This window comes from Macaca nemestrina, chromosome 19 (assembly GCF_043159975.1).
Source record: "Macaca nemestrina isolate mMacNem1 chromosome 19, mMacNem.hap1, whole genome shotgun sequence".
NCBI lineage: Eukaryota > Metazoa > Chordata > Mammalia > Primates > Cercopithecidae > Macaca > Macaca nemestrina.
The window spans coordinates 460,519-477,468 of NC_092143.1; the positions used below are offsets into that span (position 1 = coordinate 460,519).

Here is a 16,950-nt window from a genome sequence, read left to right on the forward strand (position 1 = left end):
AGTAGCTGGAATTATAGGCATGAGCACTGCGCACGGCTGTGTTTGCCCCTTTCCAAGCAGGTTGAGTTGGTGTCCCATCACTGCGCCCGGCTAATTTTTTGTATTTTTAGTAGAGATGGGGTTTCACCGTGTTAGCCAGGATGGTCTTAATCTTCTGACCTCATGATTCGCCCGCCTCGGCCTCCCAAAGCGCTGGGACTACAGGCGTGAGCCACCGCGCCCGGCCTTCGGGTGGTATTTTTAATAGAGAGAAATAATAGAGAACCAGGACCAACATGAGATGTTTCTTAAATACTTCCAATGAAAATTTAAACTCAAGTCTGCTCATTCCTTTCCCGTCTCTCCTCCTGGGTCAGGGCCGGGAATGGCCTCCTCTCCTTGCCCACAGCCTTTTGCTGGGGGAAGGGTGTTGGCAGAACATTCCAGAGGCAAGTGCAGAGATTGGACCTGGCTACACTTGAGTCCACTGAGTCCAGAAACAGGACCCTAAAGTAAGATAAGAATTATGCACCATAGGGTTCCTTTTCCCCCATATTTGTGGAAATAAAACATTGCTTAAAGTTCCAGAAAACACTTCTTAGATGGAAACTAGGACTTTGTGTGTGTGGTGTTTTCGTTGGTTGACGCTGTCCCTTACTGCAAGGGTGCAGGGCCCACCTGGGCAGCACTGTGTGTGTTGCTCAGGCCCTGGCCTCTGGCACATGCCCTGCAGGCTGCCTGTTGCAGTACATACGGGTCCTGGGGCAGGCACCGTCACCTCCCTCATCAGAACATGCTGGTCGCCTCCAACCATGGTGTGTCCTTGGTGACTGAGAGCCGACAGTCCTGGTCTTGGTGGAAAATAGATTTGCTCCGGCAGGTGGGGGTAGACGGTGTTCTTGAGCTGTTCGGTGCTGGGGATCATGGCCAGGTGAGCCCGGAAGAATCCCCTGAGAATGCATGCTGCAGACCAGGCCTGTGGAGATGCCCCAAGGAGACAGGTCTTGGCGTTTGAAGACGGTTTTGTGGAAAAGATAAAACTGCCGATGAGTTCTGAGACTAGTACACAACCCGCTTTGTTTTCACCTAATGTGGCACACTTTTAAAATGTTGACATTTATGTTGTCTTTAAAAGTGAAATATTGTTCTGGCATGTGTTTTGACCCAGTGGTGTAGTTCTTCTGCGGTATTTTTTGTATGTGTCTACATGCTGTTTAATTATGGGGAGGGAATTTGGTCTTAACTACCCTTGGACAAGCTGGGACTGGACAAGGCCCTAATAGACCGTGCTGATCTGGCAGCTGAGGTCTCCGGCGTGGCGCGTCCTGATGGCGTCATTGAGAGACTGAGACGTGCTCTCCCCTCCGGCTTCCTCCTTCCTTCCTTCCTTTCTTTATTGATTTCTTACCATTGAAGCTGGCAGCTGCTTTGCCCGTGAGCAGGCAAGGCCATGGCGTTTGGCCTGGGCAATTCACCAGGTGACCATGGTCCTCACAGTCGCTCGTCTCCTGAAATCAAGTGTGGCAGATGCGTGAGCTCTGACTGCTCCTCTCCATGGTGACTTAAAACCAAGTCATTGATCCTGAAAGGGAAAGAAAGAGGTTGTATCTCTCACTTTAGGTGACGAAAAGTTGAATCAGAAGCAGTGGAGCGAGTGGTTTGAGAACGAGGAACAGCGGGAGCCAGGAGACTCGGGAAGATCAGGAATTGGGGTGGGTGTGGCTGTGAAGTGGACCACACGCTCTGGTGCCCGAGGGCACCATCTCCCATCCAGGCCTGATGTATCGGATTCTAAAGAACATGCAGAGGAACCGCTGAGGAGGGGTGTGTCCTGGTGGGGCGCCTTGAGGCAGAGGGTTCCCCGCCGTCCTTCTGCAGCCCTGTGCTGCCAAGGGAGGCAAAGCAGTGCTGCTGTGCCTAAATTTTGGCATCTGTCTGGTGCTTCCCTTGTTGAGCACTCGCAGGAATCAAGTGCAACATTGAGCACGGGCCTGGTGCGTTCTCCAAATGCCCATGAGTTGTTACCTCTGCAGCTGCCACCATGAAGACGATTGGGCACCCCATGCGTCTGGCCAGGCTAGCAGGGAGGCGTGGGAGAGGGCGTGTCTCGGGACCACGGTTACCTCCTCCCGGGCGCAAGCCCTCAGGCACGCGCAGCCACCTTCCTGAGCGACCGACCTGAGCGTGAAGGCGACGCCTTCCTGTTTCTCTCCCTTCCCCAGAGTGCAGTTGGGCAGGCTCCGTCCCGGAGAAGGACCCTGGAAGCTTCACCAGTTTCCACCCTTCCCTGCCGGAGAGTCAGGATAGTTTTAATTCAGGTCAAACCCTTATGTGACAGAAGGGGTTGTTTGTAAGAAAATATTTATTAGAAAATCTTTAGTTTGAAAACTTGGAACCATGAGAGCTTCATAAGACCAGATTCCAATTCCCCCTCTTGTTACAGATACTTCAAAATAGAAATGGAAGAAGAAAATATAATTTAATTTGACAGCTGGGTGTGGTGATTCACGTCTGTAATCCCAGCTACTCAGGAGGTTGAAGCATGAGAATTGCTTGAACCCGGGAGGTGGAGGCTGCAGTGAGCCGAGATTGTGCCACTGCACTCCAGCCTGGGTGACAGAGTCTCCAAAAAAAAATTTACACACACACACACACACATACACACACACAAATGTAATTTGAAAACAGGATATGGGGAGAGAGGGTGGTTAGACAGTTGCCTAAAAAATGTGACTCCTTGAATTGTTTACTTTGTGGAAAATACCAGATTTAACATACTGCTTGAAAAAGAAGCAGTGACAATTTTTTTCTTGTAAAAAGGTATTTTAGAAATCAAAGTTGGAATTTTAGAAATGGGGTATTCTTTAAAACAAATTTTATTTCTAAGAAAGTCTGGAATTTTTCACTAATGAAGTCCATACACAGTGGTTCATATTGAAAGAGATGGAGAAATGGATTGTTGTCTGAAATTCAGTCACCTCGTCCCCATGCCAGGGTGAGTGGTCAGCTGCAGTGTGAGCAGCCGCATGCGGGCAGTTCCTTCCTGCACCTCCCACTGCAGGCAGCCAGGTTGTGTGTTTTCTCACCCCAGCCACAGCTCACTGGAAGCAGGCAGCGTGGCTGGAACCAAACGCACCCTGGGCCCTTGGATGCTGGGAAGGGGGTTGGGGTGCAGACCATGGCCGGCCCATCCCGTCAAGAGTTCAGGGAGAACCAGAGTCGCATGCACTTGCTGGCCCTCCTCCAAGAAGGGTGTCGGCCTGTTTCCTCCACTGAGCCGCTTGCTTTTTTGCCCCCTGCCTATGAACGTGTTCATCTTTCAGCTTACACAGCCATTTGACAGTGACAGACGTTACTTAGCTCATCAACCTCCTGTTACTCAGAATTAGTTTATGAACCCACGGCATCGACCTCACCTGAGTGCCCTCGAGCTGCACCCCAGGCCCAAGGGTTCAGAACCTGCCTTTGCGCAGGGTGGTCTGTGTGCCTGCTCCTGAGAGGTGCTGCACCATGAGGGGACCCATTCCCTGCTGCTCAGAAATCCCCTGCACGTTCATCATGGGCCGTGTTCCTGTGGTTGTCCTCATCTCCCTACGTGGCTCAGAGCACCAGAGACACTGGGGGAGGAAGTGAGGACAGGCCTGGGCACAGCTCATGGCCCCAGCTCCACCCTCTGCAGTGCCTCCTTCCAGGACCCCAAGTCTGTCTGGAAACATGGTGGTGTTGCTGCTGCCTTGCCTGTCATGGGGGTTACACACAAGACCTTCCCCATCCAGGCCATTCCAGGCCCCTGAACCCCTGAGCCTGTGTCCCCAGGAGTACCTGCTCCAAGCTTGCTGCCCTGAGTGAGCTGCTGCATGAAGAGCCGTGCCCTGTCCTCAGCACTGCCCATGTGTTATCCTGCACACACATCCACATGCAACATGATGCTCTCAGGCAGGAACCACAACAGAGGACCCACAGCGGGGGTGTGGCCCATGAGGCCCAGTGGATGTCACTTGTAATTGTTAACCTTCACTGTTTTGATTGACCAGTGTCTTGCACTGAGAAGTGGTAGTTATTCCATATGGTGACACCCTGGGCCCTGCACCTTTCGATACGCTGAAACTCCCTTGGAGCACAGGGCCAAGGCCAGAGGGGTAGGCATGGGATGTTAGGGTCTGGCCAGCACGACCAAGATCTAAGCGGGCTCCAGCCTGTTGGGTCCTCAAGTGTTTGCAGTTGTGGGGCCCCAAAAGAAAGAAAGGGCTGTAGTGTGGAGAAGGGCCCCTAAAGGGACTTCTGTGAGAATGGTGGGGGGAGGACCAGACCTTCCTGGTCTGCAGGGGGGGCCAGTGCACTCCCCTGAAGTTCCCTGGGAAGGTGGAAATGTGGAGTACCCTGTGGGCTGTCTCGTGCTCTGAGGATGTCAGGAGCCAGGACAGGATGAAAGAGGCACACGCCTCCCCTGCTTGTCTGACGTTCTCTACGGAGGACATTTACCAGAAAATTGAAAATACTATTCTAAAAAGGCTGCCACAGAGCCGTTGTGTTTCATATGGGGCTACTAGATCTGACCATTGAGGAGGCTGTAATCGGTCACTTTCAATGAACTTAAGGTGTCCTGATGCCCCCCGACCGAGGGTCACGCCAGCAGTGTCTGCCATGGCACACGTGCCCCAGACTGAGTTGCCTGCTTGGCAGAATCCACTGGGGCCTTCCAGCACCCAGGTGGGGCTGCCAGGAGAGACGCTCACAGCCCTGCGTCTGGGCCTTTGTTCTGCTTGGGGTGCGGTGGAGAGGAGGAGCACACTAATGACTGGGGTGGTGTGCTGTGTCGGTGCCGACCTGACCATGCCACTGACATGCCTGCCTTCCTCTCAGAAGGAAAAATACAAGGGAACAGTCACATTTGTTTACAGGTCCAGATGGTGACAAAGTGGTAGTTTTGTTAGGAAATCAGTGGAAATATTTTCTGTTTGTTTGAGATGGAGTTTTGCACTTGTTGCCCAAGCTGGAGTGCAATGGCACAATCTCAGCTCACTGCAACCCCCACCTTCCAGATTCAAGCAATTGTCTTGCCTCAGTCTCCCTACTAGCTGGGATTACAGGCGGATGCCATGACGCCCAGCTAATTTTTGTATTTTTAGTAGAGACGGGGTTTCACCATGTTGGTCAGGCTGGTTTCGAACTCCTGACCTCAGGTGATCCGCCCACCTTGGCCTCCCAAAGTGCTGGGATTACAGGTGCGAGCCACCACACCCAGTGGAAATGATAAATTATAATGTTTTCTGGCAACTTCCTGGAGGTTTAACAATTCAACACCACGTTTTTTAAAAACAAACCTTTACCAAGTTTTAGTCACAAAGACATATCTGTTGCGGGAAGTCAGGGACCCCAAATGGAGGGACCAGCTGGAGCCATGGCAGAGGAACATAAATTGTGACGATTTCATGGACATTTATCAGTTCCCAAATAATACTTTCATAATTTCTTATGGCTGTCTTTAATCTCTTAATCCTGTTATCTTTGAAAACTGAGGATATACGTCACCTCAGGACCACTGTGATAATTGTGTTAACTGTACAAATTGATTTTTTAAATTGTGTTAACTGTACAAATTGTAAAAGTCTGTTTGAACAATATGAAATCAGTGCACCCTGAAAAAGAACAAAATAACAGCAATTTTTAGGGAACGGGAAGACAACCATAAGATCTGACTGCCTGCGGGGTCAGGCAAAAAGAGCCTTATTTTTCTTCTTGCAGAGCCTGTAAATGGATGTGTAAGTAGGGAAGATATCGCTAAATTCTTTTCCTAGCAAGGAATATTAATATTAATACCCTGGGAAAGGCATGTGTTCCTGGGGGGAGGCGTATAAACGGCTGCTCTGGTAACGTCTGTCTTGTGCAGTTGAGATAAGGACTGAGATACGCCCTGGTCTCCTGCAGTACGCTCAGGCTTACTAGGGTGGGGAAAAACTCTGCCCTGGTAAATTTGTGGTTAGACCAGTTCTCTGCTCTCAAACCATTTTCTGTTGTTTAAGATGTTTATCAAGATAGTATGTGCACTGCTGAACACAGACCCTTATCAGTAGTTCTGCTTTTGCCCTTTGCCTTGTTTTTGTTGGACCCTTATCAGTAGTTCTGCTTTTGCCCTTTGTCCTGTTCCCTCAGAAGCATGTGATCTTTGTTAGACCCTTATTGGTAGTTCTGCTTTTTGCCGTTTGAAGCATGTGATCTTTGTACCTACTCCCTGTTCTACACCCCCTCCCCTTTTGAAACCCTTAAAAAAAACTTGCTGGTTGAGGCTCAGGTGGGCATCACAGGCCTACCGATATGTGATGTCATCCCCGGTGGCTCAGCTGTAAAATTCCTCTCTTTGTACTCTTTCTCTTTATTTCTCAGCCGGCCGACCCTTATGGCAAATAGAAAGAACTTATGTGGAAATATTGGGGGTGGGTTCCCCCGATACATATCTTCAAAAGGTTTAATTTGAGGTTGGCTAGGATTATAGTTTACATTATTGTTAGGTGGGTAAACAAGGCTCCCCCCTGCTCAAGTCCTTGAAGGCCCAGGACCCAACAGTTTCATCCTCTTACTATGGGTATGACATTCAGATGTGACGTGAAGAGCAGTGTGGACCCGGTGGAGACACCCAACCATGAAAGTTAAAAGGTGGAGCCCTTTAGACACATGGAGAGCACATTACAGAGGCAACGCCCCTCAAGGTTTGGAGGGTTTGGAGTGCAGGGAAGGGATTTGCAGTAGTTGGGACTTGGCCGGGAGGAGGGGCTGTTAGGATGGCCCCTGAGTGTTTTGAGGGAGGAGAGGCCCCCTCAGGACTGTGGGGTCCATGGAGAAAAGACCAAAGGCGAGGTCCTCACTCCTGCTTAGTCTCTCTAGCACCAGAGCCAGGGGCTGTTGGGCACCCATTCTAGCCTTGAGGAGGTGAGGCTCCAGGCTCCGTGAGTGGGATGCGGCAGGTGGGGCAGTTGTTGTCCACACGTGTTCCATCCTTTCAGGCTGCCTCTTTCTGATCTTCGTACAGACAGAGCAGACGTTTGTTGGGGCTTTTTGGTCTATGACTGTTGGTGCATCCAGGTTGCTGATGCCTTCAGCTCCAAGTCTGAGATGACGAGGCTAAAAGAAAACCCAAGGAGCTGCTGCCATGTTGCTTCTCGGGTCCTGAGGCCCCAGCTAGTGTGACTTCTCTCCTGCATCATCTTATGTTTTGTATGTAACATCCAGGGTTTTTGTTGAACTTAGCAGGAGGGATGGGAAGGACTACATGACTCCCGGGAAGCAGAGGTCCACACACTTGCTTTTATTGGTGCAGGGAACCCTGGTCTACCTGTGATTTATAAGCCCCTTACGAGAAGGGGGCTGGCCCGTTGTGCCCTTCTCTGTATCCCACAGTTCTGGGCTTAAGCCTTAATCCAGTCCACCGTGCACTGCGGCCAGAGCACCTGCTGCCCTGTGGGGATGGCTGAGATGCTGTCGCCTGGCCCTTGTGACGCAGACAGGTTTGTGGTTTTGGTGGAAGGGAATGCACTATGCGGAACAGGGGTGGGGCTCCCGGGATGGGTGGCTGTGAACTGGGACTTGAAGACAAGTGGCTCCCGGAGGGAGGTGAAATTGAATCTGAAACTCTGAGTCAGTGGTAGAGAGAAAGAGGATGCTTGGAACAGGAGGTGTCATCTCTCCCAGGCCAGGCCTCACTGTACTCTGCCCGTGTGTGGGACAGCCAGCCAGGCTGTTTCGCACATGGACACGCACCATTTCTTACTCCCCGACCCTCAGCATCACAGTCAGGCCTCACCTGTCCTGCATAAAACCTCAGTCTCTTCTCCTGGGCCCTGCTGCTCACAGCCCTGAGCACAGGGCCTGTCCCCGGGGAGGAGCATGTGGATGGCCACATGCACGACAGTGTTCTTGCAGGCATGAGTTTGCCAGAAGGGCTGCCCTCTTGAAAGTGCATAGATTTGTCATCCAAGGAGACCCCTTGGGAAGAGCCCATATCATGGAAAACAGGCAGAGCACTGTGCCTCGGATGCAGCCACACCTCCATCTGTGGCCCCGTGGATCCACATTCCCTCCCACTTAGAATGAGCACACCATGAGGCAGATGCCTTTGTTCAGGTTTAGCTTTTAGTCCAGGGAGAGCCCACTCTGTCCCAGGCCCTTGGTTAATCCAAACCTGCGGCGGCAGCCAGACCAGACGAACGCTAAAGGCTCAGCCTCTCCTCATCACGGGAAGAGTCTGTGCCCCTCACCCTCCGGCGTCTTCTCTTCAACTCTGTTGTGGATCCACACCCCCCGGGCAGCGTAACTGCCACCTCTCCAGATGCCCCTGCACTGTTCCCATCGTATCCTGTGCACATCCAGTCTCACGGTGCTCTCCGTGTGGCTGTATGGAAAATTGTCTGTATCTCTTGCTCCCACTTGCTTCATGGCTACTTCAGAGCAGGGACTTTATCCACTCATCTGTATCCCTGAAGTCACCCAGTAAGCATTTGCAGAGTCTGTGAGGTGCAGAGAGGCCGGGTGCTGGCCAGGAACTGAGATCCTGTTTCTATAAAACAAGCACAGACAACCATATCCATGTGTACGTGTGAGTGTGCAGGAAAGGTGGTCACAGCTGGAAAGGAGTATTACAAGTGTAATTTTAATTTATTTTTCTATTTTTGTGGGTACATATTAGGTATATATATTTATGGGTTACATGAGATTTTGATACAGGCATACAATGCCTAACAATCACATCAGGGTAAACAGGGTTTACAGGTGTAGTTTTTAAAAGTCATCTTATTTCTAAAGCCCTTTCAGACCTTACTGTGTCCGTGGGTAATAAATGATGCTGATAAGGGATGATGGATGGTTTCCGGCACTGAGCAGCTGTGTGGAGTGCTGGCCGGGATGCAGCTCCCAGGAAGACAGTTCTCATGCTGAGGCATCCCAGCTCCAGGGTGCACTAACCCTGCTGCCTGCAGCATGTTCCAGAGCCTGTGCTAGGGCCTTCTCGTTGTCTAGGCAGCCATGGGCTCTGCTGGGTTGAGGTGATGCCTGAGCATTGGCCTCCCCTCCAGGCTGCCTGAATCATGTTGCCTCCATGGTGAAAGTAATTTGCCTTCGAGTCCTTTCCAGAACTGTCACCCAGCATTCCCCATCTCCAAAGCAGGTCATAATGGGCCCTGCCTGCTCACTGAAAGGCAGAAGCCAGACTGACGCCTGGAGTCTGGAGGTCTCTGCTCTGAGGAGCGCCTGTTTATGGCATTGCTTCTGCCTGGGCTCCCAGCCCTCCTGGCTTTCACTGGCAAAGCAAAGATGTGAGCCTCCCCAGCCCAAAAAGCAGGCTGCTGTGGATGCCGCCAACTCCACAGGACCAAGCCTCGCAGAGCAAGCCCTTCCCTCTGCTCCCCAAGACACCTGTTTTACAGACCCTTGTGTGTCAAAAACAAAAGAGGCTTCCTATAAAAATTAAACAAGATTTTTTTTTCTGACTCAAGGAAAATGCCTTATTCAGAGTTTCCAAATGCCATCAGTGTCTTCACTTAAAATTTTTACTTTACACTAAGTTCCTTACAACGTTTCTGCTTGATTAATTCAGTGGACTTTTATTTTGCAGTAGCCCGACTTTAGGGTAAAGTTTCCACACTGCCACAAATGTGTCATGCCACAGGCTGGCAGGTGTGGCCAGGCGGGTCCCACAGCGTCCCTGAGGAAGGGAGCCGTGCAGCCTTCAGGCTTCAACTACCTACAGATACCACTGACAGTGTGTGGGGCCCCACAGAAGGGAAGCAGCCCCTCCTCTGCTCCCACTCCTTCGTCCACTTGTCTCCCCTCATCAGCTGCTAACCCAAAATGCAGGGAAATGCTCACACGCCCGACTGAGCGACACCTTCAGGGGCCTTGAATGCTGACTAGCAGACACCGTGGTGGGGCTTGCACATAGAAAGGAAAGAAGAAGCAGGAAAGGTCTCTCTTAGTTGTAATTAACCTTAGAAAAAAAGAGACGAGCCTCCATCTTACAGTTTAGAGAAGGAAATATGGGAGAATGGGCAAAGCTTAAGAAGTCCCCAGTCCAGCTTGCCGCCTCCCAGAAGGCTGAGGCACTCGCCAGTCCGCCGGGCCCCAAACCCTCCTCTGCCATTGATTCTCTCTGCTGCAGGTGCCTGCTAGCACCTTTCAGTCGGAGTCCTTTGGTTTGGTGCCTGTGCAACAGCAAGGAGAGCGCTAGCGAGTTAATTTTAGGGGACGGCACTGGGGCTTGCCTGATTTCCGCCCAGCCTGCAGGTCTGGGACGCTCCTGTGCACCTGGGCGCTTCGGCGTCACACGGATGGAACAGCAGTGCCAGGCGGCGGCCGAGGGCCCAGGCGGGGCTCGGTGCGTGTCCCTCTAACTGTCCCCTCTCCCGCAGAGGAGGCCGAGCGTGGCAGCCTCGGCGCGGGCTCGCTGTGCAGGCGGAGGCGGGCGCTGGGCGCGCTGCGTGACGAAGGACCCCGGCGGCGCGCACACCTGGACATCGGCCTCCCGCGCGACTTCCGCCCCGTGTCGTCCATCATCGATGTGGACCTGGTCCCCGAGACGCACCGGCGAGTGCGGCTGCACCGGCACGGCTGCGAGAAGCCGCTGGGCTTCTACATCCGCGACGGCGCCAGCGTGCGCGTGACCCCGCACGGGCTGGAGAAGGTGCCCGGCATCTTCATCTCGCGCATGGTCCCCGGGGGCCTGGCGGAGAGCACCGGGCTGCTGGCTGTGAACGACGAGGTCCTGGAAGTGAACGGCATTGAGGTGGCCGGGAAGACGCTGGACCAGGTCACGGACATGATGATCGCCAACAGCCACAACCTCATCGTCACCGTCAAGCCCGCCAACCAGCGCAACAACGTGGTGCGCGGCGGCCGCGCGCTGGGCAGCTCGGGACCCCCCTCGGACGGCACCGCGGGCCTCCTGGGTCCCCCCGCCCCGCGCGTCCTGCAGAACTTCCACCCCGACGAGGCGGAGAGCGACGAGGACAACGACGTGGTCATCGAGGGCACGCTGGAGCCCGCACGCCCCCCCCAGGCCCCGGGCGCCCCCGCGGGCAGCCTCTCCCGGGTCAACGGCGCGGGCCTGGCGCAGCGGCTGCAGCGGGACCTGGCCCTGGACGGCGGCCTCCAGCGGCTGCTCAGCTCCCTGCGGGCCGACCCACGTCACAGCCTGGCCCTGCCGCCGGGCGGCGTGGAGGAGCACGGGCCCGCGGTCACGCTCTAGACTGAGAGGCCCCCAAGTCCTGGCTCCAGTTCCCGGGGAAGGGCAGGGACAGGACCTGCAGGCTGCATCCCCTCCTTTTTTGTTGTTTTTCTGACCACAAAAACAACTCAGCTCTTTGTTTCACCTTCTGGATATAGAAACGCAAGTATTGCCTATTTTTGTCGAATTTCGCCCCGGAACTTAAAATGAATGCCTGAAGACCACTCTGTCCCAGGCCTGAGTGCAGCCCTTCGCGCCTTTGCCAAGTGAGAGAAAAGATCTGACCAAGTGTAAACAGATGCTTTAAAACATTTTTACGAATACTTTGTTTTTAAAATGAAGCTTTAAAATTACTTTTTAAAAATAGTCAAATTCATGTTTTTAGCTTGGCCCATGCAAAATATGTCTCGGCATTCTTGCTGTGCTTTCTGCTGACTTGCAGGCGAGGCCGGCTGTGCTGATGTATGTGACAGGCTGGTTTTTAAAAACAAATGCAGCCGGGCGCGGTGGCTCACGCCTGTAATCCCAGCACTTTGGGAGGCCGAGGCGGGCGGATCACGAGGTCAGGAGGTCGAGACCATCCTGGCCAACACGGTGAAACCCCGTCTCTACTAAAAATACAAAAAAATTGGCCGGGCGCGGTGGCGGCGCCTGTAGTCCCAGCTCCTCGGGAGGCTGAGGCAGGAGAATCGCTTGAACCCGGGAGGCGGAGCTTGCAGGGAGCCGAGATCCGGCCACTGCACTCCAGCCTGGGCCACAGAGCAAGAGACTCCGTCTTGGGGGGGAGGAAAAAAACGAAGAAGAAATACACCCAAACCTGTCACAGGTACAACCACGGAGATGAAATCCAGATTTTCACACTGCTCATAGTCATAAATCGGCTGGGGCAGGAGAGCTCCCACCAGCACATTTCTAGCATCCGCAGCTGTGGAATTGTTCCGGGGCTGTTTTTTGTTTTGAGACCGAGTCTTGCTCTGTCATCCAGGCTGGAGTGATCGCAGCTCACTGCAACCTCTGCCTCCTGGGTTCAAGCGATTCTGCCTCAGCCTCCCAAGGAGCTGGGACTACAGGCGCGTGCCACCATACCCGGCTAATTTTTGTATTTTTAGTAGAGATCGGGTTTCACCACGTTGGTTAGGCTGGTCTTGAACTCCCGACCTCAGGTGATCCGTCCCTCAGCCTCCCAAAATGCTAGGATTATAGGTGTGAGCCACTGCACCGGACCAGGGACTATTTTTGTGACCCACAGAGATGGCCCATTCAGCCTCGAGGGGGAATCCAGGGTGGGCTCTGCTGCAGCTCTGCTGGACTGGGCTCAGCAGTCCCATTTGGGATCTAAGCCCTTTTCCCGTGGGTTGACAGACTCCGAGGGCAATTTCTGAAATGTTTTCAGCAGAAATGAAGGATAAGCATCGCACACGGCCAGCAAGGGCTTTGAGAAAGCAGTCATTTGCATGTGAGTTCTCATCTTTGCTTTTTGAAACAGACGTTTCTTTTTGTAAGTCACAGTACATGCTAATCTTCATTTCTAGAATGGTCCCTGGCAGTTCTCATTTTCAACTATAAGAAGTCATGTGGAACTTAGTGGTTTTTAACAAATACTAAATTCATCCTCACTTTATGTTGAGCTTCCAGCAACATTTATATATTTAGTAATTTTAAAAATTCCTATTTGATAGAATTAAATTTTATATAGTATGTTTTGCTTGAATACAATGTTGGGAATAAAATGTTACATTTATACTTTGAGAACTTTGACCAAATCTTTCATACAGATACAGGGAAAAAAATATTTTTCTAGGTTGTCGCAGCCGCGCACCTCCTGCTGCTTCTCCTTGTGGTCCAGCACCACCTGCTGGTCAGTGGCGGAACTGTCCTGACTTCGTGAACATGGGACTGCTAAGAGGGAAAACTGCATCTCAGCATTTTCATTTTTTTCTGAATATTAAGTGAAAAGTAAGTTCTATTTGTAAGAAATAGCTTTTGCTGAGGAGTCGTGAATTCCTGCCTCTGTGTTTGATGTTACTTGTATGCAATGGATTGCTGGTCCTTTGTTCCTAAGCACAGAGAAGACCAAAGATGCTTCCCCGTGACCTCTCCTGTGAGGATGCGCATCTCCCCAGACTTGCTGTCTGATGAAGGGCATGTCGTTCGGTGCCCCAGCAGTCAGAAGCGGTTTCTGTGGAACTAAGACTAATACTGTTACTCTCACAGAGGAGATGTTCTTTTACTAAGTTATTGCTGATTCTTGAATGTCTGTTATATAACTGGGTCTGCTATCGAGAAGGAAGGTTATATTTCTTATCACTTTAAGTTGTTAAGCAAATGTGTTTTTTTAAGAAATGAGACTTTCAGTGAGATGTGTGCTATTCATAATTTTAGGAATTACTGCTTGGGACAGCTGCTTGAGTGTATTTTTCTACACAGGTCTGTACTTCTGCCACTTTTTCCTTTTAAAAAAAACAAAACTATGTCATATGTATTAAAGTTTTCTTGGTTTTATATATCAGATAATAAAAACTTTTTTGACTTTTGAGTAAACAAAACGTATGAATATTTTTGCTGTGTACTAAGTGGAAGAGAATACCAGAGATAAAGTAATCCCTCAAAAAGAGAATGACAGATTTATCATGTGCCTATCATGGGCCATCTTTTTTCACTGAATCTGCACACATTCTGAGGAAAGTAGATGGGGAAATGGACCTAAGCTCAGATACACAGATTACAGTCCAGAACCCTCTTTCAAAGTCTTTTTGAAAAAGCTTTTCTGAATAATTTATACAGCATGCAGCCCTTCCCAAGTATGCCCTGGTTGGCACAGTTTTCATTCACACTATTGTTCTGGCAGCCACCAAGATTCAAATCACAATTACAAATTCAATTCCTCAGCAAATTACAGATGTGATCACACTGAAAACCAGCACCCCACTAGGAGCTTCACAAGTACTCGCCGCCTGCTGAGTCCACACAGCAACTTGGGACTGTGGGCAGCTGGACAGTGGACCCCCCCAGTCTGATGAGGCAGGGTCAAGTGCCAACACTGGCTACACTCTCCAAAACTAATGTCTGGTTTCAGAAACACATGGCACAGGATGAGATACGAGGCTTAAGTGTGAGCAGAGGCCACATGTACACCTGGCTGCCAGCCAGGTGTGGCCTCAGGCTTGGGTTTCCCTGACCTGATAATCCAGATCATAAACCCCAGAGCATGCAGTGATATTGTGAATTTATTCACAATTCTGTGAGGGTATTTAATATTTGATGGTTTCACATAAAATGATTGCGAGTGGGAGTTTTGTGGCAAGGTGCAAAGGTATCTAGAAAATGCCATGATTGTTATGAAATCCATTTTAGCGAAAATCTAAGTTTTCCAACAGAAGGACATGTAAGTTACCTGCACCTCTGTGGAATGTTTTTAAAGGATGCAAGTATGAACCAAGTGTGATAGGGTCAACTTTTGATCCTTGCATTTTAAGAGTTGGCACCAGTATGAAGTTTTTTATGGCAGCACTAAAACTCACATGGCCTGAATAGTTTATTAAAATGCTGGAAGGCTGAACTAATGACCACCCAAATGCACTAAGATACTTACTGTGCACCATCCCTACTGAAAGGATGAACCTACTCAGCTGACGTCCAGCTTGCCCTTTTCTGGAAAGGTAAGCTGCTCAGCGTGAGCTCAAGGACCTCCTGTTTCAAACAGACTGGAGGGTGAACCCTAGACCCCTCGAACAGCTTGTTTAAAGAGTACCTGCTGGCCAGGCACAGTGGCGCATGCCTGTATTCCCAGCACTTTGGGAGGCCAAGGCGGGCAGATTGCCTGAAGTCAGGAGTTCGAGACCAGCCTGGCCAAGATGGGGAAACGCCAGCTCTACTAAAAATACAAAAAACTAGCTGGGTGCGGTGGTGTGCACCTGCACTCCCAGCTACTCTGAAGACTGGGACTGGAGAATCACTTGAACCTGGGAGGCTGAGGTTGCAATTAGCCAAGATCACACCACTGCACTCCAGCCTGGGCAGCAGAGCGAGCTCCGTCTCAAAAAACAAAACAAAACAGATGGAGTACCTGGATTACCCCACAGGCTCTGACTTAAGGAACTTGGGTGGGGTTTGAGAATTTTCTTTTTTTTTTTTTTGAGACGGAGTCTCGCTCTGTGGCCCAGGCTGGAGTGCAGTGGCGCAATCTTGGCTCACTGCAACCTCCGCCTCCCAGGTTCATGCCATTCTCCCGCCTCAGCCTCCCAAGTAGCTGGGACTACAGGCGCCTGCCACCAGGCCTGGCTAACTTTTTTGTATTTTAGTAGAGACTGTGTTCCACTGTGTTAGCCAGGATGGTCTCAATCTCCTGAACTTGTGATCCGCCTGCCTCGGCCTCCCAAAGTGCTGCGATTATAGGCATGAGCCACCGAGCCCGACCGAGAATTTTCATTTCTAACAAGTTCCCAGTAGATGCTGATGCTGCTGGTGCAGGAATCACATTTGAGAACCACTGGCTAATCCCCAAAGCTTATAGGACTTGCCTATAAACTTGGACTTGATGATCAAGACCCTATCCAACAAGCACACAGGATTTCCCTCTAGGATGTTGTGCTGGTATCAGTATTGTAATTTCACATCAGGTAACCTGTAAAAGTATTTCCTAAGTGCACAAATGCTATTTTTTGAATTATCTCCCACCACCACCATTCTGGTGCCACATCTATACACCTAGTCTTCTTAACGTTCTCCTTTCTGCCTTGAACATCTCCTATTTATTCCTGAAGACACTCCAAATCAATATACAAATTCTTTTTTCCCTCTTACTTTCCCTCAATTATCTTGTGTTTTATTCTCCTTTATCCTCATAGGGGAAAAAAAAAGCAACTTGAGGGTATTGAGAATGTTTTCAATACTGAGCCATATTCCCAAGGAGAGACATAAACTCTAACAGTAATAAGCAGCAAACAACGTGATTCATCATTGGTCTTGCAACCCAGAAAATGAGTTCCATTTTCCAAATTTGCTTTCACAGTGAGCTTTGAAGATAAACACATTATTTCTTGACTTGAGTCCCCTTGCTCTCAAGAAAAAGTGCCAGGCAAGCGCTCTTTTACAAGAATTGGACTTCCAGTAGACTGTCATGTGAGCTATTAAGCAACATGGCCGTGATGACAGAGGAGTCTGTCTTACCTCTTCAGAGCCAAATTACACACCCTATGTGAAACCCACCTGAGGCCACACTGCAGAGACCCAAATGTACAGATGAAAGGATCAGAGTGTGGAACCTCCTTTCTCATAAGACTGCAGCGTAAGAAGGGCACAGTGCCAAACATACCTCATACGAGGGGACGGCAGAATGCCAAATGTATGACAGGATCACAATCCAAAATCGACTTCCACAAAGCCAGACCACTGGGAGCACCACACACGAATGAGGAGAATATCCAAAATCAACTTCCAATTAATTAGACTCCAAAGACCAGCACACACCGATGAGAGAATCAGAGATGGAAAACCACCTCCACAGAACTGGGCCACAGAGACTACCAGTCATAAAAAGAGAACTGCACAGAACCAGACTGCAGAGGGCACCACACACGTGGATGACAGGATCTGAGCCCCAAATCTACCTTCAGTAACTGGGCTGCATATCCAGAACCGGGCCGCAGAGGGCACCACACAAGCTAGTAAGAGTACCTGAGTCCCAAATCTACTTCCGCATAACGGGTGGTAACAGGCAACAGGGAAAAACACTGAAACCCCGACTTCATGTCCTCCAC

General features: G+C 50.6%; 1 protein-coding gene across 1 annotated transcript in view; it reads left to right on the forward strand.

Moving 5' to 3' along the window:
• Positions 1–14,763, forward strand: part of LOC105489258 (par-6 family cell polarity regulator gamma) — a 90,008-nt gene extending 75,245 nt beyond the window's left edge. The window contains exon 3 of the mRNA XM_011753967.2: positions 10,377–14,763. Coding sequence (XP_011752269.1) covers positions 10,377–11,212 — 836 coding nt within the window. The 3' untranslated portion in view covers positions 11,213–14,763. The remainder of the gene's footprint in view (positions 1–10,376) is intronic.
• The last annotated feature ends 2,187 nt before the right edge of the window (positions 14,764–16,950 follow it).